This window comes from Gekko japonicus, unplaced genomic scaffold (assembly GCF_001447785.1).
Source record: "Gekko japonicus isolate JY-2015 unplaced genomic scaffold, Gekko_japonicus_V1.1 scaffold679, whole genome shotgun sequence".
Classification (NCBI taxonomy): Eukaryota; Metazoa; Chordata; class Lepidosauria; order Squamata; family Gekkonidae; genus Gekko; species Gekko japonicus.
This window is the reverse complement of record NW_015160229.1, coordinates 499370-521807: the sequence shown is the minus strand read 5'-3', so window position 1 is coordinate 521807 and position 22438 is coordinate 499370. Positions and strand designations below refer to the sequence as shown.

General features: G+C 42.5%; 1 protein-coding gene across 4 annotated transcripts in view; it reads right to left on the bottom strand.

Moving 5' to 3' along the window:
* UPF2 (UPF2 regulator of nonsense transcripts homolog (yeast)) overlaps window positions 1-22438 on the bottom strand; it is a 60119-nt gene that overhangs the window by 12382 nt on the left and 25299 nt on the right. For all 4 annotated transcript variants that reach the window (XM_015412047.1, XM_015412061.1, XM_015412054.1 and 1 more), the window contains 10 exons: window positions 19223-19326; window positions 18739-18824; window positions 16554-16662; window positions 11209-11322; window positions 10426-10542; window positions 8373-8558; window positions 6419-6622; window positions 5525-5800; window positions 5023-5206; window positions 999-1138 (listed from right to left, as the gene is read on the bottom strand). In XM_015412047.1, the coding sequence (XP_015267533.1) occupies window positions 999-1138; window positions 5023-5206; window positions 5525-5800; window positions 6419-6622; window positions 8373-8558; window positions 10426-10542; window positions 11209-11322; window positions 16554-16662; window positions 18739-18824; window positions 19223-19326 (1520 nt within the window). The remainder of the gene's footprint in view (window positions 1-998; window positions 1139-5022; window positions 5207-5524; window positions 5801-6418; window positions 6623-8372; window positions 8559-10425; window positions 10543-11208; window positions 11323-16553; window positions 16663-18738; window positions 18825-19222; window positions 19327-22438) is intronic.

The window sequence follows — 22438 nt, the reverse complement described above, 5'->3', positions numbered from 1 at the left end:
AATTTTTCAAACATCAAAAGGATTTTAGTCTTGAGAGTTAAGATGGATTCAAAAAATCTGACTTGGCTCCTAAAGATTTTACACAGGTCTAGCTTTCAAAAAAGCAGCCGCAATGCAGATGAATTGAAGAAAAAATTACACATGCCGGTAATGTACTCAAGCATGTAAGCCTATGAACATACTGACATGATGGCAATATCAAGCCCAACCACCTCCTGAAAAACCTTTGGGTTAGAGTTCAGTCAGTAGCCATCTTCAGTAGCACCCATAACAGTCTTGGCCACTTAGGAAGATTGGCTTGAAGGCAACCACCAGAAATCCATCATCATTTCACCAATCTTATGAGCTACTGCTCTTGTAGGAACATAACAAAAGTTTTACTAAAACTGTTACTCTCTTTTCCCTCTCATCTCAAGACTCAGATGATAGTCATGATGCACAGAAGGAAATGCATCTGCTTCTGTACTTGAAGCTCTCCAAGCAGAAGCCTGATTGCAACTGTTAAACACATTACTGATCAGCAGTCATGGGAGACAAGAACAGGGAAAGAGGAAATAAACTGTGTCTTCTTCAGTCATCTTCCAGCAGAAGATCAGAATTGTGAGGGGGTCCTTGTTGTACGCCAATCACAGCTGGCAGTAAGGGAGTGCCCAATCTGACAAACGACCAAAGTCATAAAGGGGTTCACTCAGAGTCATCTCTTCTCATATGATGCCTTAGTGTTCTTGGTACTGCAACAGGGACAAACCTGACCAATTTATTCCATTGAAATGTAAAAAGTGAACATGGAGAGAACCTTAAAAAGAAATCTAAAAACACTATTTTGATTATTTCCAGAATAAGAGGGCACACTTGAGACTAGAGCCTTGAACATGGCAGCTACTAGGCCTACAACATCTCTGAAATTTAGCAGCCAGTAGTAGCTCATTACAATCTATGGACAGCCACATACCCTACCCACCTCCATAGCCAAGGAAACAAATGACAGAAAGAATCACCTCCTCCTCTGGGTCATTAATTTCACTTTCATTTCCAGATTGTTCTTCTATCTCTACTCCACCTTCTTCCTCTTCCTCATCCTCCTCTAGGTTCTCCCCTTCTGCCATTGAACCTTTAGAGTCCTTGTCATTCACAAGGCCTAAACAAGGGAAACAAAAAGAATTATAGATGAATATGTTAAGAGAATTCAAAAGCATACATTCAAATGCATGCGTTTTGGGAATAAGTTCCACTGAAATCTGGCAGACCTCCTTCTGAGCAAACACATGCAAAAGTTTAGGGCTGCACATCTTCCCAGAAACCTCACAGTGGGTTATACAAGCCATTATAACATAGCAATCTATTTTTATTTTATTTATTTTATGTTACAAAATTTATGCCTTGCCTTCCTGCATATAAGTGGCTTAGAAATTAAAACATATATAAAAAAATCACACCTTAAAAACCATTAAGTGCAACAAAAACGCATAATTAGAGCAATTAATACCAGAGCTAAAATACATACAATAACATAAGAACACCAATTACAACATTGGGCAGGAAACAGGGATCACTACTCAAAACGTCAGAATGAAAGAAGTTAACATGGTTGCACTTACCTGTAACGGACGTTCATTGAGTGTCTTCTGTGCAGGCACACATGGGACTGCCTGAGAGCAGGCCTGCTGCAGAGATTTTTTTCCACAAGCTTCTAGAATCTTTTGAGTGCTCCCACACCTTCTTGGCACAGTCAGAGCTACAGGGTCTGTTCCCGGCCAAATGATCACATGACGAGGGAAAGCATTCTTCCCTCAGTCCTCTTTCTGCCACCATGGAGATTGAAGAAGGTGCATGGCCCACAGTGGGGAAGGAGGGAGGGATGTGTGCCCATACAGAATACACTTGATGAACATCAGTTACAGGTAAGTGCAACCATGTTTTCATCTTCGTGTCTCTCCTGCAGTCCCAAATGAGAGGTTAGCAAGCTCACTTACCACAGAGGTGGTGTCATGATCTGGGCTGTGCCACCAGAGGCCTACTAGGCCCAGGGAGCCTGGCTAGCAGTAGGTGAGGCTGGGCCTACAACTCCCAGAAGCCCCTGAGAGGTTTTGGAGCCAAAATTGACCAATAGGAAAAGAGGAGGGCTTAGAATAAAAAACCTGGTGCAGCAGGAAAAGCTGTTCTTCTTCCCAGGGGACAGAGCCAGAAGGAACTGAGGCTGCTGGAGGGAAGAGACCCTCATCCTAAGGGAAGGGTGAGTAGTCTAGTGCCACTTGAAATAGTGAGCTAGGGACAGTATATATTTAGACGCGTTAAGGCATTTGATTTCTTTTCTTTTCACCCACTTACTGTTATTATTCTGCACCTTGTTGTTTGACCCCCTAAACAATAAGCTATTTTCATTGTTCACTCTGCCTGGCCCTCACGCCTATTATTCGGCCAAAAGGGAGGCCTAAAGGTCTTGGGAGGGTGCTCTGGGCCTTCTCAAGGGAGCCTGGAACCAGAGTGGTGGCAGTGTCAGGTGACATATGGAGATAAGCATATGGAGCAGAGGTCCATCAGTGGCTATTAGCCACAAGGTATAGATAGGGGCTCTGGGGCAAGTGATGCTCTGTCTTCTTGGTGCTTGGGGGGGGGTCAACAGTGGGAGGGCTTCTAATGTCCTGGCCCCACTGGTGGACCTCCTGATGGCACCTGGTATTTCTGGCCACTGTGTGACACAGAGTGTTGTACTGGATGGGCCTTTGGCCTGATCCAACATTGGCATCTCTTATGTTCTTATGACTTTGTTTCTGTAGAAACAACCGACACTTTGTGGATGGTCTGGACTATAATAGAAGAAGATGAAACAGCAGAAGAGGAACATGAGATGGGAAATCATGGAGGCAATATTTCTACACCACTTGAAGAAGGAACTGTTTTAGGACTCTTAAACACCCAGAATCAATACAGAAGCAGACTTTAGAAACAAAAAATAATTTTTTTTAAGACATATATTTTTTACTTAAACCTAATTAAAATTGTTAGATTACTTGGCCACTCTTACTCTAGTTAAAATCATGATGTATTATCATCTGATAAATTTACAAGCCTTACTATTCATTGTAACAAAGGTGTTCTAAGTGAAATATTACTGAAAGCATTGTTAAAATTGTTAGACCACTGCTACTTGGGTTCTTAGTAGTAGTTTTCTTTCCTTTCTCCTGTAGATATTAGTTACCCCTTCCTTTGATTTCTGTGTAGTTTTTAGAATAAAAAGCAATTAAAAAAATTATAAAAACAACAACAACTGGTAAGTCTTCAGGTCCTGATGGCAAAAATCCAAGAGTTATTAAGGGACTCAGATGTGAGATCGTTGATCTGCTAACCCGTATATGTCACCTATCACTAAATTCAGCCGCTATACCAGAAGACTGGAGAGTAGCAAATGTGACACCAATTTTTAAAAAGGGATCCAGCACCGGTCAGCCTAATGTCTATCCCAGACAAATTAGTAGAAACTGTAAACAAAGATAGAATTATTAGGCCCACAGAGCAACAAAGGCTGCTGAGGCAAAATCAGCATGGCTTCTGCAAAGGAAAATCCTGCCTCACCAACCTTTTGGAGATCTTTGAGAAAGTGAACAAGTATGTAGACAATGGTGACTCGACAGACATTATACTTGGACTTTCAAAGGCCTTTGACAAGATACCTCACTAAAGACTCCTGAGTAAACTTAGCATCATGGGATAAGAGGATGGGCTTCCTTATGGATTAAAAACTGGCTAAATGACACAAAGCAAAGACAGTTCTCATAGTGGAGGGAAGTAAGCGGTGGAGTCCCACAAGGTTCGGTATTGGGGCTGGTACTATTTAATTTATTCCTCATTGATCTGGAACTCAAGGTGAGTAGTTTAGTGACCACGTTTGCGGATGACACCAAATTATTCAGGATGGTGAAAACCCAGGCTGACTTTGAAGAGCTCCAAGAGGACCTCCACAAACTAGATGAGTAGGAACAATGTGGCAAACGAAGCTCAGTGTTGGTAAGTGGGAAGTGACACACATCCCAGCTTCAAGTATAGGCTAATAGGGTCTGAACTTGCTGAGACTGAAAGGGAAAACGATTTTGGGGTCGTAGTGGATAACTCAGTGAAAGTATCAACCCAGTGTGCTAGAACAGTGGAAAAAGGCAAACTCTATGTTAGGGATTATTAGGAAAGGGATTGAGAATAGAACAGCTGATATTATGATGACCCTGTATAGCTTTATGGTGCAGCCTCATTTGGAATACTATGTACAGTTCTGGTCACCATATCTCAAAAAGGACATTTCAGAGCTGGAAAAAGTACAGAGGAGGGCAACCAAGATGATTAGGGGGTTGGAGTTCCTTCCCTATGAGGAAAGGCTGACGAGTCTGGGACTTTTCAATTTAGAAAACAGACAACTTAAGGGGTGGACATGATAGAGCTTTATAAAATTATGCATGGGATGGAGAGAATTGACAAAGAGAAACTTTTCTCCCTCTCCCAAAATACTAGAACTCAAGGGCATCCAATGAAACTGTTGGGCAGTAGGTTCAGGACAGACAATAGGAAATACTACTTTACAAAGATAGTGATTAAAATGTGGAATTCGCTGCCAGAGGATATAGTGATGGCCACAAGAATAAACAGCTTTAGAAGGGGATTAGATAGATTCATGGAGGATTTCTATCAATAGCTACTAGCCATGGTGACTGAGGGGAACCTCCACATGCAGAGGCACTGAATCTCTGGATTCCAGAGCCAGGAGGCAACATCAGAGGAAGGCCTTGGCCTCTATGCCCTGTTGTTGGCTGTCCAGGGGAACTGGTTAGGAACTGTGTGAAACAGGATGCTGGACTAGATGGACCATTGGTCTGATCCAGCAGGGCTCTTATGTTCTTAGCCGCATAACTGTTTTCATGATTCCTGAATTACAGCCAAGATGGCTTAAGGTACAGAAAGTGTTTTAAAGTCGGAAAATGCCCAAGGAATGCTCAACAACTGCAGCTTCCACCATTCCTAAGGTAGCAATCTTACCTAGTTTGATTAAGAATTCCCTTTCCAGGTCTTGTACCTGCCTAACAGATTCTTCCAGCGAATTGCAGAGTTTCATCTTTGGTCTCAACAGTTCTAGTGTATCACTAATCATATAGTCAATGTCAATAGGAAATGGGTGATCTTTTGTCCAAACGTCTAGGCTTTTCTTCCACCAAACATACCTCTGCAGAGAGAAAAAAAGAATTCTGAAGTGCATATGCAACTATTTTGAAGAAGATCTGAATGCTAATTGATTTGCTTTTTTAATACATTAAGCCATGCAAACACATATGTTCTTTGTTTAAAACATCCCTTGTTGATTACTTAATTGACCTCTCCATCTTCTCTTTTCCTTTCCTATACCCCAATTGTTTAAAAGACTATTTTTGTATAGCACTTCAAATATTCAATAAAAATAACTTATTTTAAGCATGATATATAGAAAAATGCATCATGGTTAAGCATAAAGATAAAGTTTACGACAATGAAGAGTTGTTCCTACCTGAAAGTAGACCAAAAAGCAATCCAGTTTCCGTTTGCTAGATCCTCTGTCAAAGTATTGCCCGCAAGTGTCAAGGATGGTACAGACCAGTCTAATTCGGAAAAGGTGTTCTGGAGGATCAAGTGGGCTAGGAGTTCCATCAGGGTTCACACCAAATGATGTGAATGAGTACAGAGTTCGAAATATTACTGCCGACTCCACCATTCTGTAATTGTACAGCTCACCCAGGAATTTCGCACTGCTGATTCTCCGCTGGTTAAATTTTGGTTGATTAACCTTCAGCAAACAAAAATGCCATTGCTGAATATATTTCTTCACACTTATTTACTACATTTATGCCTGTCTTTCTCCCCAGTTAGAACCCAAAGCGGCTACCATAATTCTCCTCTCCTCCATTTTATCTTTCATTACATATTAGATAAAGATAAACACACTATATATAAGCTTCATAAGATAATAACCAGCAGAAGTGTGGACTGCAATGGAACTGTTCATTGACAGCCACAGTCTAGTAGAGTGTGCACAGAACATGAAAATTGGTAAGACTGTTCAGATCGATCTCTCTCTGCGACAAACTAACTGCTTATCAGCTAACCAATAAAAATCTGTTCTGAAAGCCACCATAACAGCTAGTAATTCATGTTTGGGGCAAACAGCACTACATTACAATCATGGTAACTATCAGAATGATTTTGTACCTTTTATTGATTGTTTTGCATCAGGAACAGGCTTACATAGAATAACATTAATGGTCTCCTTAAAAAAAACACGCTATAGCTATAATTTACTATCAAAACAGAGTGTCATGACTCTGAAACAATTTAGAAATATTAGCTTTATCTTTTGTACTTCAAGTAGTTAAACATTTTAAAGTTTTTAAATATTCCTCTTTACCTCCATTCCTAGTCGAATATCCTCTAGGACACCATCCACAACATGAATACCAACATCTTCTTGGTAAAGAACCAGTCCTGCTAAAAGGTTGGCTACACAATGAATGCTATTATATTTCACATTCCAGATGTTGATCATACAACATATAACATAGTCTTTCACTTCAGCATCATGCCAGGGCAATTTGCGCATCTGTCGGAGGACCTGAACAAGATTTTAAAATAACTTATCTCAAATGGGGGAAAATGCAGCTGGATACCTTATACTTAAACACAGGTTAACTATAGAAGAAGAAGAGGAAGAAGAAGGGAGGAGGAGATTGGATTTATACCCCGCCGTTCACTTGGAGTCTCAGAGCAGCTTACAAACTCCTTTCCCTTCCCCTCCCCACAACAGACACCCTGTGAGGTGGGTGGGGCTGAGAGAACTCTGACACAAACTGCTCTTTCAGGAACAGCTGTGCCAGAGCTTGTGGCTGACCCAAGGTCACATCAGCAGGTGCAAGTGGAGGAGTGGGGAATCAAACCCGGTTCTCCCAGATTAGAGTTTGCACACTTAACCACTACACCAAACAACATACTTATCATCCTTCATGGTCTGTTAATCCAACATCTAAAAAAGGCATACACACCCCTATAAGAGTAATAGCACTGTTTCCATTATGATATTTTGATGGCTGTTTATCTCATGAAATATGGAAGGGCCAATATGAAGAAGAGACTATACACCACTCTTTATCCCAACAGTTACTTACATTGCTATCCTTAGCAGAACTGCCCACTTTTAAAGCAACAGAAGTCAAAGGGCTTATAAAGGTATAACTCTGCTTATAATGGCACTGTTATACTTTTAAGTCAGGGGTTTATTTTGTATCAAAACTTATATACTTAGTTATCTATCCCTAAATATTCACAACTGAGGGCTTATTCTGAATAAGTGAATAATATCTGTTGCTTGGAGACTACCAAGTGTTTCAAAATCTATGATGGAAAAAATAAAAGGAACACACTGGAGGTTTAAGTTTTACTACATATAGTAAAGGAGGCAAGGTGCTTTACAGTAAAATGTGAACTGAAAAGCACCTTGTTTCTTAAGCTGTGCTTAAGAACATAAAGTATCCATAGGCAACAAATGCAGAAACTGAGTTTATAAATTTGTGACTAGTAAGCATAAAATTATAAATCATGGCAACTCAGTAACAAGCAAACAAATATGGTCTTCACAGGCCAGTAAATAGAATGGCTAAAGTGAACAGGTGGAAAAGTAGTTGTAGACACAGTGGATGTGTCCTTAGTGGTTGGCATTAGTCGGCATTAAGAGAGGTGTGCTAGCAAATTTGGTAGACTCCTGCTGAAGATCCAGTTTTTCATACAGTTATGTTTTAAGACCCACAGGTTTAAATAATCTTTGTAAGATGTATGGAGCAGCTTGTTCTTGAGAGAAAGAATACTTAAAATTAAACTTTCAATGGTCAAATGGCTCCCCGAGTCTCTGAATGACAAGACACTGACTTGGATTTTACCATCAACTATAATTCTTGAGTCAGTATCTGATAATTCAACCCCCCTCCCCCCATTGCAGAGGACATTTGTAACTGGAGTTTCTGCTTTCACATTATTTGAAAAGTACTTCTGAGCTTCCTTTAATGTTTATTTATTTAGAAAATTTTACACCGCCTCTCAATGAAACCTGCCAGAGGATGTTTACCAAATAAAAAATAATAAAAAGGATAAAACATTTGAAGTTATTAATTAAAATCCAACATTAAAAGCCCAGGGTATGGCTTATCGTCTCTCACTGCTGGAATATTTAAAGCACATACTTCAGACTAGCCTCTGCCTTACTGGTTGTTTCAGGCCATGTTCCCCTTCTCTTCATTTGGGCTCCCAACAGATCCCACTAAGAAAGATGCAACGAGAGTAGACAGGGAGGGAGGGAGAAAAGGGGGCACTACCTTTTCAGTAGTGACTTTGGAGAGATCCTTGTAAAGCAGCTTCCGAATGTACTCCTGGAGAGGAGGTCGTTTCTTTTTCACTGCCTTCTCAGCTGGAGGAGGGTTACAGTAGTAATAGGCATTTTCCACCATCGTAACGTAGCGTGCATCAAGATGCATCGCTTGCTTCTTTCTCATCATTTGTTCCTGGAAACACAGTGAAAAGCACAGTGTAGGCAGTATTTTGACAAGACTCACATGAATCCCTCTTTTAGCTGTGTTAAGGAAACTTAAAGTTACACCTCGTACTACATTCTATCCTCCAAGCTAGGATACATACTGGTCCTCCTTCATCTCTCTACTACCACTGAATGCATCACAGTATGTTTTCAACCATATTCTGGTACTACAAGAAAGTACCGCACCTACCATTTCCCTCTGACATAGCCCTACTGGGGTTCCCCACTCTCCAGCTGACTGTTTCTTGGCTTTCAACTGAGCCCAAACAACATGCTTATCGGGAAACAAGCCATCCTGTGACAAACAAACCTCTACCCAATGTAATACATGATCTGGACATTCCACCAGGAGGCTTGTGTGACCACTACGAATAGGATTCCCACCCACCCCAGATGGAAGAAGCATAGGCATTGGTTCAGCTTGCTGACTTCCTGATCAGCATCTGAACTGGGCCAACTGTAACACTGGGTGTGAAAGTGGCCCTTTACCTTATTACAGCTCATCTGCCCACCTGGATCCATGCCACAGTGACCACTGAGACTAGATTACTGTAATGCACTGTACACTGGTCTCTCCTCAAAATCAACACAGAAACTTCAGTTGGTGCAGAATGCCACAGCTCGGCTATATTGGGAGCCAGATGGAGCGTGCATGTTACTCTCATTCAACAGTCCATTCAACTCCACTGGCTGCCCATCAGTTACAAGGTTCAATTTAAAGTATTGGCTACCACATACAAGGAGCTGCGGTGGCTCAAGTGGTTAAGATGCTGAACTGCAGGCTGTGGAAGGTCAGTAGTTCAGCGGTTCGAGACCCGGGTGCCGCATGATGGAGTGAGCTCCCATCTCTAGTTCCAGCTCCTGCCAACCTAGCAGTTCAAAAGCAAGAAATTGCAAGTAGATAAATAGGTACCACTTCGGTGGGAAGGTAACAGCGTTCCGTGCGCCTCGGTGTTTAGTCATGCCGGCCACATGACCACGGAAACGTCTTTTGACAGCGCTGGCTCTTCGGCTTTGAAATGGAGATGAGCACCGCAACCCTAGAGTCGGATTCGACTGGCTTTCGAGCAAGGGAACCTTTACCTTTACCACACACAAATCGATTCATGGCTTGGGACCCTCATATCTGTGAGACCATTTCTCCCCCATGCTCTACCACAACAGCTTTGCTCATCTGAGCAAAGCCCTCTGTAGGTGTCAATCTGCAAATGGGCAAAGTCGCCAACTGCCTGTACATGTGCGTTCCCCATTGTGGCCCTCACCTTGTGAAACAGCCTGTCCGAGGAGCGGAAGAAGGCTCCCACTCTCCTGGCTTTCCACAAACTATGCAAAACTGAATTACTCAAGATAGCTTTTCTATGCAGGCAATAGGATAGCACTGTTACAAAAGGCTTCACAAAGTTACTTGGATAAATTACTGTGGTCTGTACTACTGTGCATAGTTTGCTGCGGGTTGACTCCCATTGTGTAATTTTGCATCATTTAATGTGTCATGTTAACACTCACACTTTGCTTCAGTTTTGTTTTTTAGACTTCTGGTTAGAGCTACAACATAAATTCTATTTCACAGTTTATTGAATGTCCCATTTTGTTGATTGTAGTGACTCGCTCTGTGTAATCTGCCTTGAGTCCCAATGAGAAAGGTGGACTATAAATAATGTAAATAAATAAATAAATAAATAAATAAATAAATGTTTGTTCCTCCACCACAAGAACTAGCTCACCGCCTGATGAGTGTTTGTATCGGGCCTTTCTGCACTTTCTTGTAACTATGTTTTGGAAACAGCTCTTTCTCTCTCGAAAAACAAAAACAAAAGCCTACATGCAATCCTTACCAGAAGGACACTAGTTCTTAAATGGGATTCTGGTGATCTAAAGAGGAATCTCCCACTGGTTTCCAAAAGAGTGCACGCCATTTCAATATGGTGATGAGAGAAGTCAGACAGCAGCATCTGTGGAGAAGCATATCACATTCTAAACATTTTTCCTGTTAGAAAACTAATATCAGTTAGATATTTCTAACTTAAACTCTTCGGTGGGATTCAAATCAAGAATAAAATTCGGCAGAAACATGAAGCAGAACTCCTTTATTACAAGTTGCCACTCCAGCTTGCATATGTATGGAAAGTGCTGTCAACCCTAAATTTCCTCAGTGGTCTCCCATCCAAATAATAACCAGGGCCACTTAGCTGCTTAGCTTCTGAGACTGGATAGCCTAGGCCGTGGCACATCTTAAATCTTCCCTTCGAATTCAAAAATGGATTAACAGTAAAGCACACATCTTGAATTAATGCTCCTTCCCCTCTTGTATTCAAAGTAGTATAATCCAGGCACAACCATCTTCCGCCAGCAGGTAAAGACTTTTCTGTTTTGTCTGGCATACCCTCACTGACACTTCCTTGTTTGTTTTTAATTCACACACACATTCACTGCTTTATACATACACATACTTTTAAACATAGATTTTTAATTTTTTGCTTGCCACTTGAAGGGCCTATTTGGAGGGAAAGGCAGCATTCAAACACTTTAAATACCTAAACTTCATATAACGTACCTCGGAGTTTACCAGGAAAAGAAAATGGATGCAAACCCATCCTCAGTGGAATATGAGCACTAACCTTTAAACAATGCAGAGTGTCACTTTTGGAAAACATTTTGAACTTTGTCAGCTCGCCAATGAATCGTACGGTCTTGTTCTTTGTTTCAATATTGATCTGGTCCTTCTTTCTCACCTACAGACAAGAAATGCAGGAACAGTAACTGCCAAAGTCAGAGAACTACAACCACCAAAAGGATATGTACTTGAATTTTTGTGCTGGGAAAAGAACACAGCAAGGGAAAGGAAGGGGAAGAGATCCAGTTTAAGGCTACTGACTGAACCAGGAACAGCCTAAAAGGCTAAAGAGGAAGTCTACCGGCTTTAAAAAGTGCTGCACGTAGAATTTTAAAAACTCTAGAAAACCTACAGGTGTGAGAAAACAGAGTTGCACTTCACTGTTGTTCATCGACAGGTCTTCTGTACAGGTATACATGGGGACTGTGCACTTGCAGGCCTTCCATGAAGAATGAGCTTCCAAAGCTTTATAAAGTTCCAGAATCTAGAAGCGCTCCCCATACCCTCCATCTCAAGCCCTGTTTTCCCCACCCATAGAGTCATGTGACAGGAGACAGGGAGACTCCTGTCATTTCTCCCTTTGCCGCCATGAGGCATGAAAGAGATCAGCAGAGCAGCCCATAGCGGGGAAAGGAGGGAGGGATGTGTGTCTGCACAGAAGACCACTCTATGAACAACTGTTACAGGTAAGTGCAACTCTGTTTTCATTGTCGTGGCTCCTGCGCAGTCCCACATTGGGAGAGTAGCAAGTTCTATTACTGAGGAGGCAGGTGTGGGCTGATCAGCAAAAGACTGACAGCAGCACTGCTTTTCCCACCGCTGCCTCGTTTCTGGAATCCACATCCGTGGAGTAATGCTTGATGAATGCTGAGGGTGTCATCTAATGACAGCCTGGACAGGAAAGCAGCTGAAGAAGCTTGGGCCCTTGTAGAGTGAGCTTTTAGCGCAATGGGGCATGGCATGTTTGACCGTCCTGTAAGCTATCTTAATAGCAGAGACCACCCAGCTGGAGCTGCTTTGCCCTTATTGGGACATCTAAAACAGACAAACAGGTTCCTATCCTTCCTGAACTCTTTTGGGCAGTCTAAATAAAAACTAAAAAAAAGGAGTGCCCTCCTAATATCGTGCATATAAGGTCTGAAGTAATGCAGGTTCCTTCAATATTCTTTACACATAAGCTAGCTGATAACAAGCCGCGTTTCATCAAAGGCTTCTTCACAAAGATGGAACTCAAAGCCTTCTGCTCTAAGGGGGGAAAATTTCACCGACATATTGTTTTCTTGCACAAAGTTGCTGCCAATCTCAAGTCAAAGTGCAAAAATGCATTTTTCGGGGGGGGGGAACATAATGGGAAAAGGAAACACCATGACCCTTGTTGAAGCTATCAAGGGTATGATGCCTGAGGTGATGCCATCTGGCATTGACGTATTTCAGTACCAGGTGGAGGTGCTGGAACCTCAAATACATCCTCTTTGAAGGACCTGGGAGAATACTGCGTGTGGCCTGAAGGGAATGGTGTCCGAGGACGTCTGACCAACTCAACGATGATCTCACCAGGTGACAGTCAACGTCAAGGTGGGGACACCAATAAATGATGTGTCGATGTCGAAAGTCTCCTCTGATGGGAGTCCGTTGGACAATGTTGAACAGGAGACTCCAGTTGACACCAAGGAAATGGTGATCTTTAACTCTGAGGGACAGAGTATCTCAATGTCAAGGTGACAGAGACTGCCAACACCATGGGGATGGCTACTGATGTCAGGAGGAGGTTTGATGTGTGTGTTTAGCTTTCTTTTTTGCCTTCTTTGTCAGGGGGCTCTGACGCAGATCTTTGCATCACAGGTGATTTTTCCACCGCTTCAAAGACCGATAGTGTTGGAACTGAGGCCATGGAGGGGGCCCTTGATCTTTCCCCCCCAAATGAGCCCATTTTTCAGCGCAGGGACCGGGGTCACTCAAGGCCTTCTTCGGCTGCTCCTCCCTTGTGGGTTTGGGGAGTTAAACAGCAGCAAGCGAGGCACAAAGCGGTGTTGTAGCCTTCCCTGAGACACAGGAAGTACAAGGCGTGCTCATCTTTCTGGGCCATTTTAGACCCACAATCCTCACATTTTTAAAAAATTATGCCATTCCTACCAGGTGTCTTGAAGGCAGAGATTTTCTCAGAAAACCCAAACAGAGAAAGGAACACTCTGGATCACACATCCCCTCATCACGGTGGCTAGAAGAGAACTGAGGGAAGAGCACTCTCCCCGGCCTCCATCACGTGACCCTTTGGGTGGGAAAAGCAGGACTCGAGACTGAGGGAAGGGGGGAGTGCACCTAGGCTCTGGAAGTTTCTTAAGCTTTGGAAACATCCTCGGTGGCGGGCCCGCAACTGTGCAGTCCCCGTTGTCATGCCTGCCCCTGCTGATGTCATGCCTGCCTTTGCTGATGCCCCTGAACAGGCTCCTGAGGACCCTGAACAGGCTCCTGAGGACAGTACTGCAGCAGAAAGGCAAAGACTGGATCCTGTAGCTGAAAGCTATCTAAGTGGTGAGGAGGATAGAGCCTCCCAGGGAACACCTGCAAGGGATCAGTCTCTGCTGCAGCCCAGTAATTCATCATCAGACTCGCCTCCACCTGTAACCAGGCTCAGGAATGTAAGAAGACAACAGCTGAGAGAGCGAAGGCAGAATGCACGCATGCGTGCCAGAAGATCTCTTAGCCCTGATTACTGACAGGATCCTGTCCTCACTCCTGGCTAGCTAATGAGTTGATTAGCTAGCACTGTATATATGCAAGTCTGTTGCCAGCAGTCATTTGTGCTGGCAACGTCGTTTGTTCAGGACCTGAATCCTTGCATCTCTGCTCCAGACCTTGTGGAATTCTTCTCGGCTTGATCCTTGGCTTTTGACTTTCGGCTTTGTTGACCCTGCGTTCATCTCTGACTCCTCTGGTATTGTTGTGATTTATGGACTTGAAACTTTGGTATGTCTGACCCTGCTTTTGGACTGTGATTTAAACCTGCTTGAACCTTGCTACCTGGTTTGCCCGGCTTGACCTCGGACTGTTCCTGGACTTTTGCTTGCTTGTGTCACGCCCCCTGGTCCTGCCGTGACACCCGTGTCTGTCTGCACAGAAGCCATGACAATGAAGCAGGATTCTAACAAGTTTTACTGCTGGGAGCAACATTAGGGAGGAACCAGTGGCCTCTATGGACTGTTTGTCAACCCTCCAGTATAGCCATTTGGCTTCTGTGAGAAACAGGATGTTAAGATTAGATTGACCATTAGTCCCGTTCTTAAGTGTTGCTGTTGGTACCATATTTCATGCACAAAGAGTGACGGAATCCTCCTTGAATAGGATACTTGTTCTATTTATGCTCAGATAAAATTAGTTCTGAGGCTGTAATTAAAACACACATTTAAAGGTGAGGTACCTGGAAACCTAGAGGGCTTCAGAAGAACTGTGATATATAAATGAAGTAAACCATACACATCTAAAACGTGTTCATTTCTTCAGTATTGTCCTACCCTTGAGGAAGATGGTGGCAAAGGTGTGGGCTTAGCATCAAGGCTCATGTCTGTATTTACTTTTTATTTACTTTTATCTTGGTTTTAATGAATTGCAGTTTTGACAGTTTTAACAACAACTGTAGCAGAGATAAGTGGAAGGTTTTTGTAGAAAAATATGCGGGGAGGCTACATCAGCTGCTACTAATAGTAAGAAACGCGCCCGGAAAATGGGGCCAGTTAAAAGGCCTCGAGATAAAGCGAAAATAACTGTGCTACCAGTATTATCCTCAGGAGTGATCACAAATCACCAGTGGCTCCTGGACCACAGTTTAAGAACCACTACCCTAGGGACCATTTTTAAGTTGAAATTTGTCCTGTTATTTAAAGTCTTAATAAACCCATAATCTTAACTAATCATACTAGTTATCCATGCTATATTAATATTTCCAAAGGTAAACCCATGGGGACCCTTTGGGGTTGTGACAGAAACCTTAAAAGCTTATTGGGATCTGAGTGTTACCTAGAGCATCTGGGATCTTGGCTCCCTGGGGTTTACATTACAATAATCCATTCATTTCCATTCCACATTGGGCCAGCCTGCTAAGCCTTTTTGGACAAACAGATTTGGGTCAGACCACCTGTTTGTTGTGGAGGTTCAGGGCCATTAACAGATGATTGGGGGTGGGACCAGGACCATCATTTTAGTAACTTTCTAATTGGTAAAGTTAGCCTTCAATATCAGAGATGGAGATTTACATTGGATTGTCTCAACTAGCTGGCCAGTCTTATGGAACAGACTGGTTTAGGTGAGATTCCACTGCCCATAAAAATATGAGAGTTCTGGATCTTTGTTTCCATTTGGAGGGTAGGGGTTAAGGACTCCTGCATCAAGTTGGTATTGCAAGGTACATGCTCCAAGGAACCTGCTACAGCCTAGGTAATGTGTACTAGCCGAGACAGACCAATTTTACAGATTTCATTTGAAAACCTGTGTGTTATATTGTGCATTTTCCCTGTATTTTTGTTCTTTCCCTTTATGTATTCAACTACCTTTTCTCTTTTTTCCTTTCATAATAAACTCTTTTTGTGAAGACTTCTTTTTGCTTTGTTTCAGTACAGTATATTTTTTTGGGATATTTCATTTAATTGCTTCCCCGTGTGTTAGATTGCACAGACACTATGAAGTTTCACATAAGGCATTCCTCCAGGGTTTATACCATTATTTCTGGACTAGTCTCGTACTGCACTAGCAGGTCAGTCTACATGTTCTTAGGGGATCCCCTGAGTGGTGTCAGCCATTACCAGGTTATTTCCAAGGAACCCTTAGTCTAAGGGAGTTTACCAGAAAAATAAAGCAATTTCCTCTTTCTTCCATCACAGGGCCAAAGGGATGGCAGCGCCACCAGACAGATCCGTGTCAGAGGTCAGTCTGTGCAAGACTATTGCTGCCACTTGAGGTTTCTCTTTCTTTACCCCGAAGATACTATCAAGTATGCCTTTGGAAGGATTAGTATGGTGGATTAATGGATATGACTGAACATTATACACAGGGATAGATTCAGGTTAAGAATATGTAAATGAATTTTAACTTGTATATACTAAACAAGGAAAAATATACAAAAATGCATTACTATCTCTAACTTTACTGTCTCTGTATAAATCTTGTTTCTGTTACATTTATATTCACCATGAACACTTCTCATGGTCCAGGCCACATTTTACAATATTTCCAGAAATCCAGTATCTTAAGTAAACAAGGGTAGCAGTTTTTCCTGTCACTGTCAGCTTTATGCTTTAGCTGAAGTGGTTTTTTTAAACTGCCAGCCTATAAACAATACAGCCAGCATGCACATACATGAAATCTGAAGTCGCCTTTCAGCATGGAACAGAGATCCTCTGCTACATCAGACATACAGGGATGCAGCGTGGCAACTAGCCTTGCATAAAAGGGTAGCAAATCCAGCCTGCAAGTAAGAAGATCACATACATTTAATATTACATTTACAAAGTAAAGGTTAGGTCCAATTAGGCACATGACAGTGCAGATTTCCCCACCACTACTCCTAGCAACCCCGAAGACTGCTAAAAAGCTGGTGCTGGTAGTATTTGAATACGCATAGACAAGCAGCTATGCAGCCAATGGGACTGTAGTGAGAAGGAGAGCCAGGTGAAGTCCCAATTTGTGTCCCAATGGAAAAGGAAAAAGGAAGTAATTTTTCTCGTTTCTCCTGGCTCACAGCAGGCCCTCCCCATGGTGTGTGTCTAAAGACCTTCCGTATCAGCTTTTCAAACATTTCAGAGAGGGGGTCGGAAATGTCTACATTTGCAAATACTACTGTGTTGCTGCTTCACTGGATTTAACTCAAAGTCACCATCTAACCTCTTCTGTCAAGTAACCCTGAGAACCCGCAAAGTTCCTTGGGTGGCCCAGAGCAAGTCATTTTTCTTCAGCCTCACCTTCCTCACAAGTTGTGAAGAAAATGGCAGAAGGAAAACCACATAATCTACCCTGAACTCCTTACTTAAGAAGAGCAGAATAAAGCTAGATGGATTGATGGAGACATAGTTAGCAAAGGTACATCCAGCTGCCAGTTTGGTAGACAAGACCGCAGAGCTGACTGCCCATAAAGAAATCCAAGTTGACTGAACTTGTACATGGGTCTTGACTATGCATAGAGGCGTGTCCATCTGATATTACAATTTTTAGATCCATGTGGTACAATGTAACATTAGCAATGCTGTCTCAGGACACACAACTTGCAACATTAACCATGAGTGAAGAGAAAGAAAGAGCACCAATTCAACTCCACTTGATAGTCAACTTCTCCATGCTGTTACGATTTCTTAAGCCTTTCTGATTATTCAGCTGTTGGGAGTGAATTATATCTTGCCAACAGAATTAAACATCTGTGTTTGGGATTTTTTATAGTAACCTAATAATTAGTGACTGTAAAGAAAGTTGTAGCGATATACCTATAATACAAAGGAGAGCACTTCCTGTATGAATCAATAAGCAACCCAGAGCAGTCATGTGATAAAACTTCTTCTGTTATTGTTTGCAATAGGATATCAGAATAGTAATTAAATAAATTTTCAAATGATGTGGGCTGGCTGGAAGCTGTTGGTAGATACCTTGCACACATTTTAAATGAACTTAGTATTTATTGTTTTATTGATTTATTCTGTTTTCATTTTATCCATAATCCCACCAACCTATGGTTGAAGGGATTGAAAATGAAATAAGGAATACTGGCCAAAATAATGGCCAATACTCACCTTTAATGAGCCATTATCAAATACCTCCGGGGGAAATGTAGGAAGAGTTAATGTAAAACATTGTCATTTTTAAAAAATAACATGAGCTTAAAAGTGCAGGCCAGAATCCAAAGTAACCACTAGACCTGCGGAGGAGAGAAGGCTCTGAAAATTATCTTTCCTGCAGGGACCTTGGATGCCACTTCAACTACTTTCAAACCTGAGGGAGACAAGTGGGTCTAGTCTTCAGAGGTGAATAACAGAAAAGGAAGCACAACATGTGCTATGGCCAAGTACTTGTTTGGATCACACCATTACCATTTGTCATGATCTGGGCTGTGCCACCAGAGGCCTACTAGGCCCAGGGAGCCTGGCTAGCAGTAGATCTGGAGCAGCAGGAAAAGCTGTTCTTCCCAGAGGGCAGAGCCAAAAGGGACTGAGGCTGCTGTGGGAGACAGATCCTCATCCTGAGGGAAGGATGAGTAGTCTAGTGCCACTTGGAATAGTGAGCTAGGGACAGTATATATTTAGATGCATTAGGGCATTTGATTTCTTTTCACCCACTTACTATTATTATTCTACACCTTGTTGTTTGACCTCCTATACAATAAACTATTTTCATTGTTCACTCTGCCTGGTCCTCATGCCTATTATTTGGCCAAAAGGGAGGTCAGGAGGTCTTGGGAGGGTGCTCCGGGGCTTCTCAAGGGATCCTAAATCCAGAGTCAGGTGACACCCCACCTGAGCCGTGACACCATTAATAAGACATTTAAATTCCTTTTTACCTTTGTCGTGGAACAATGAAGAGAGCCCGAACCAACTTTCTCCTGTTGGCTTTTGTGTTCATATTCATGCAGAAGTCCATTGCTGCCTACAAGAAAGAGAAACATTTCCTTTTAAATCTTAATTTGAAGCAAGAATCAGTTAAATAGGTTTCAATCAAACAACAAATATGCTGCATGCCTCTTTTTTTGGTATAGTCTTATTCTTTTAAAGTGTTGAGAAGTGTTCCGTTATTACAGCAGTAAATACCAACAGAGAATCTCACAGAGGTGATATTCAGCATTCACTGGCATTATCTGAGATTTTGGGCATTCACAGAATTTACTTGAGACTGTCAAAATTCATGTTGGCATTAATCAAACTCCAGAATATGAATGCATCTCACTACATTATTAATAGCATAAAAAGCAGCATACCACTGCACATCATGTGAACTTCCAATAACCAGTCTTTGGCATGATAAAAAGGAAGAAGAGTTTATTGTACCTTGTCTATTAGGTCTCTATTTACACAGTTTGGGAGTTGCTGAAGAAAAGCATCTACAATGAGCTTCAGGTGTGATCCAGTACTGGTCTCTTCATCTTCTTGCTCTATTCAAGTGTTTTAAAAATAGAAAAGACCAAACAGAAACATATAGTCTGTTAAATATATTGAGTTTTCCAAGTCTATTCCCAAATTCTGAATAAACACTCACTTCAGGGAGGTGAATCACACTTATTCAAAGAGAAAACAAATATAGGAAAACGTAACCAGTCCCTCTAAACCATTCCCTATTACAGGAGCGGACTGGTCCTTTACCTCACTGGGAAAGTTCCTGGAGGACCACTGGTAGCCAGAAGCAAGCTGCGTCAATGGGCAACTGCAGTGCTGGCAGTGCCACAGGGTCTATATAACTCTGGGCCACAGGGAAGATGATGACAAGAACAGGAGAGAATGGATGAACTTGAACTCACTGTCATCACTGCTGTGGCTCAGGTCAAAGTGGATCCTGCAGTGGTGGTTCAACAGAGGCCACTTTGCTCTGCTTGCTCCAAGACTGCTTTAAAGTCCCAATCCCAGTCTTTAACAGACATTGGGGGGGGGGGATATGCACGGAGAAGAAGACAGAAAAGCTTGTGAAATCCAATGCTACTCAGATTAACAACCAAAAACAGAACCACAGGTACAAGGATGAGAGAAATAAAGAGGTGAGCCGTGAAGAGGTAAAAAAGAACCTGGATTTTGTCATCTATTTCCAGAGGAAGTCAAGGTGTTAGCATATACATTTTATGGAATAAAAGTACTATGTGCACTGGGGCAGGATACAAGACTTGTGGATCCTTCCGCTCCAGAGTTAGTGGCCTTGGTATCATCACTTATTCCTCGTTCAGGTTGCTCTTAGAAACATCCCCATGAAAACCACAATAAAGCTCATACCATGAAGCACAAGGTGATTATGACTGTAGTCTTAAGGACACTTTCCTAAAAGTAAGCCTCACTGAAAAAAAACCGTAACCCATTTCCAAGAAGACCTGCCCAGGATCATGCCCTATGAGCAGTGTTCCCTCTTAGCTGAGTTAGTGTGAGCTAGCTCACAGTTTTTGAGCCTCTGGCTCACACATTTTTGTCTTGGCTCAGGAAGGACGGCTCCAGAGCAAACTAGTTTATCCAGCAGCCAAATCTCTTGCTCACAACTTTAATGCCAGTAGCTCACAAAGTAGAATTTTTGCTCACAAGACCCCACAGCTTAGAGGGAACATTGCCTATGAGTAGTAAACTTTATAATGAATTTTACACAGCAGAAGTGCTACATAAAGTTATGACTAAAAAGATGACAAGTGCTAGATTCCTGTCCAGTAGCACCTTAGAGACCAACAAGATGTTTGGGGCACACGCTTTTAAGAGTCAAAGCTCCTTTCGTCAGATAATGAGATAGCTGGCGCCCTTTTAGGCTGGCATCCCCACAGACACCACATTAGGTTCTCCTTGCTGCCAGGGGAATTCAGTTAAGCATTCCTCAGCCATGCATGGTGTATATTCTATAACACACTGTGAACAGTTCAGTCAAACTAAAGTTTTATATGCATCTCTTAACTTCTGCACTAACAGACATAGTATCATTCAGTCAGAGTGAATGCTTCCAGTTCAGTCTCTTACTGCCCAATGGTGAAGAAGGAAGAGAATGCAGAAATCACTCTGATACGGCAATCCACCCTTATGGCAGGCTTGCACTACAGTCAATCCTTCCATCTCCAGATAGCACCTATGTTCATATCAGCAAGGTTTCCTACCTTACGAGAAAAAGGGAATGATAACTAGTTTTAGTCCTTGTGTCACTGTTACCATATCCTCAGAAAGAACTAGCTCTCTTGTCCACAAAGTTATCCTATTATGAAAACCAACACAGTCTATTCAGACTTAGAACACCACAGAAATTCTTCAAATAATTACTAAATAGATGAAAATCTAAATGCTGAATTACTCCACCTATTTAAACATATGTTTTGGGATGGGACTAAAGTTCTATGGTCGGCCAAAATTTAAGATTACCACCAACTCTTTCCCTCTCTCACACAGGGCACAGTCTTGTTCCTAGTTTTGTGCTGGTATTCAGTAACATCCTGCAGCCACAATTCAGAATCACTCAATGTGTTACATATAATGTAAGCAAGAGAATCCAACCAACCTTGTGATCAGTTTATTTTCAAATTACCAACTAGCTGAAGCATTCCCAACAATATTGCAATGTCTCCACAGAAAGCCTTAACCATCTTTGAATTCTTACTAAACTTGGGTTTGTTTGTGAACCCAAATTAATCTACCAGAATTTTAAGGCAGTCAGCACCACCCTGGATTCTGTCAGATGAGCCTTGGGAGGTTTAAAAGCATACATTTTGTGGACCAATAGCTGAAACGGAAAGTGCTATGCCTACAACAGCCCCCCCCCCCCGGACTACTAAAACTTTCATGTGTCTAGTTTCACTTAGTGACTACATTGATTTATAAATGCAACTCAAGAAATATTAATTCAAACATATATCAGGCACTCAAAATCCACAATGCTCAACTACAGAATTTATTAAAGTCACTGCTAAATCGCATTTCTCATTAACCACAGGAACCAAGTAGTTTTCTTTAATCATCCTCTCCATGAGAATAACTAAGTGTAAAGACACACGGTCGTAAGTTGGGAAGGGCACAAGCTGGGAAATGTGGTTCGGTTCGCAGCTGAACCATAAACCAAATCCCAGACTGAACCGAGAAGCTCATTTATGAACTGAACTGGTTGTCCAGTTCGTAGCCCTGCAAACCCTTGGGGGGGGGGGATCTCCCGGGAAGGGACTTCCCTTCCACCTTTCTCCTGGACGTGGTGACACATGACCGGGAGAGGGATTCCCCAGGAAAGGACTTCCCTTCAACTTTCTCCTGGCAGCAGTGAGCCACAGCCAGGAGAAATGGAGGGGGGATCTCCCGGGAAGGGACTTCCCTTCCGGTGTTTTCCTGACTGCGGTGAGCTGCTGCCAACAGAAGGGGGGGGAGATCCCCCGGGAAGGGACTTCCCTTCCGCCTTTCTCCTGGTTGGGACAAGCCATGGCCAGCAGAAAGGGAGGATCCCCCAGGAAGGAACTTCCACCTTTCTCCTGGCTGCAGCAAGTAGAAAAAGGCAGGGGATCTCTCGGGAAGGGACTTCCGTTCCACCTTTCAGCTGGCTGTGGCCAGCCA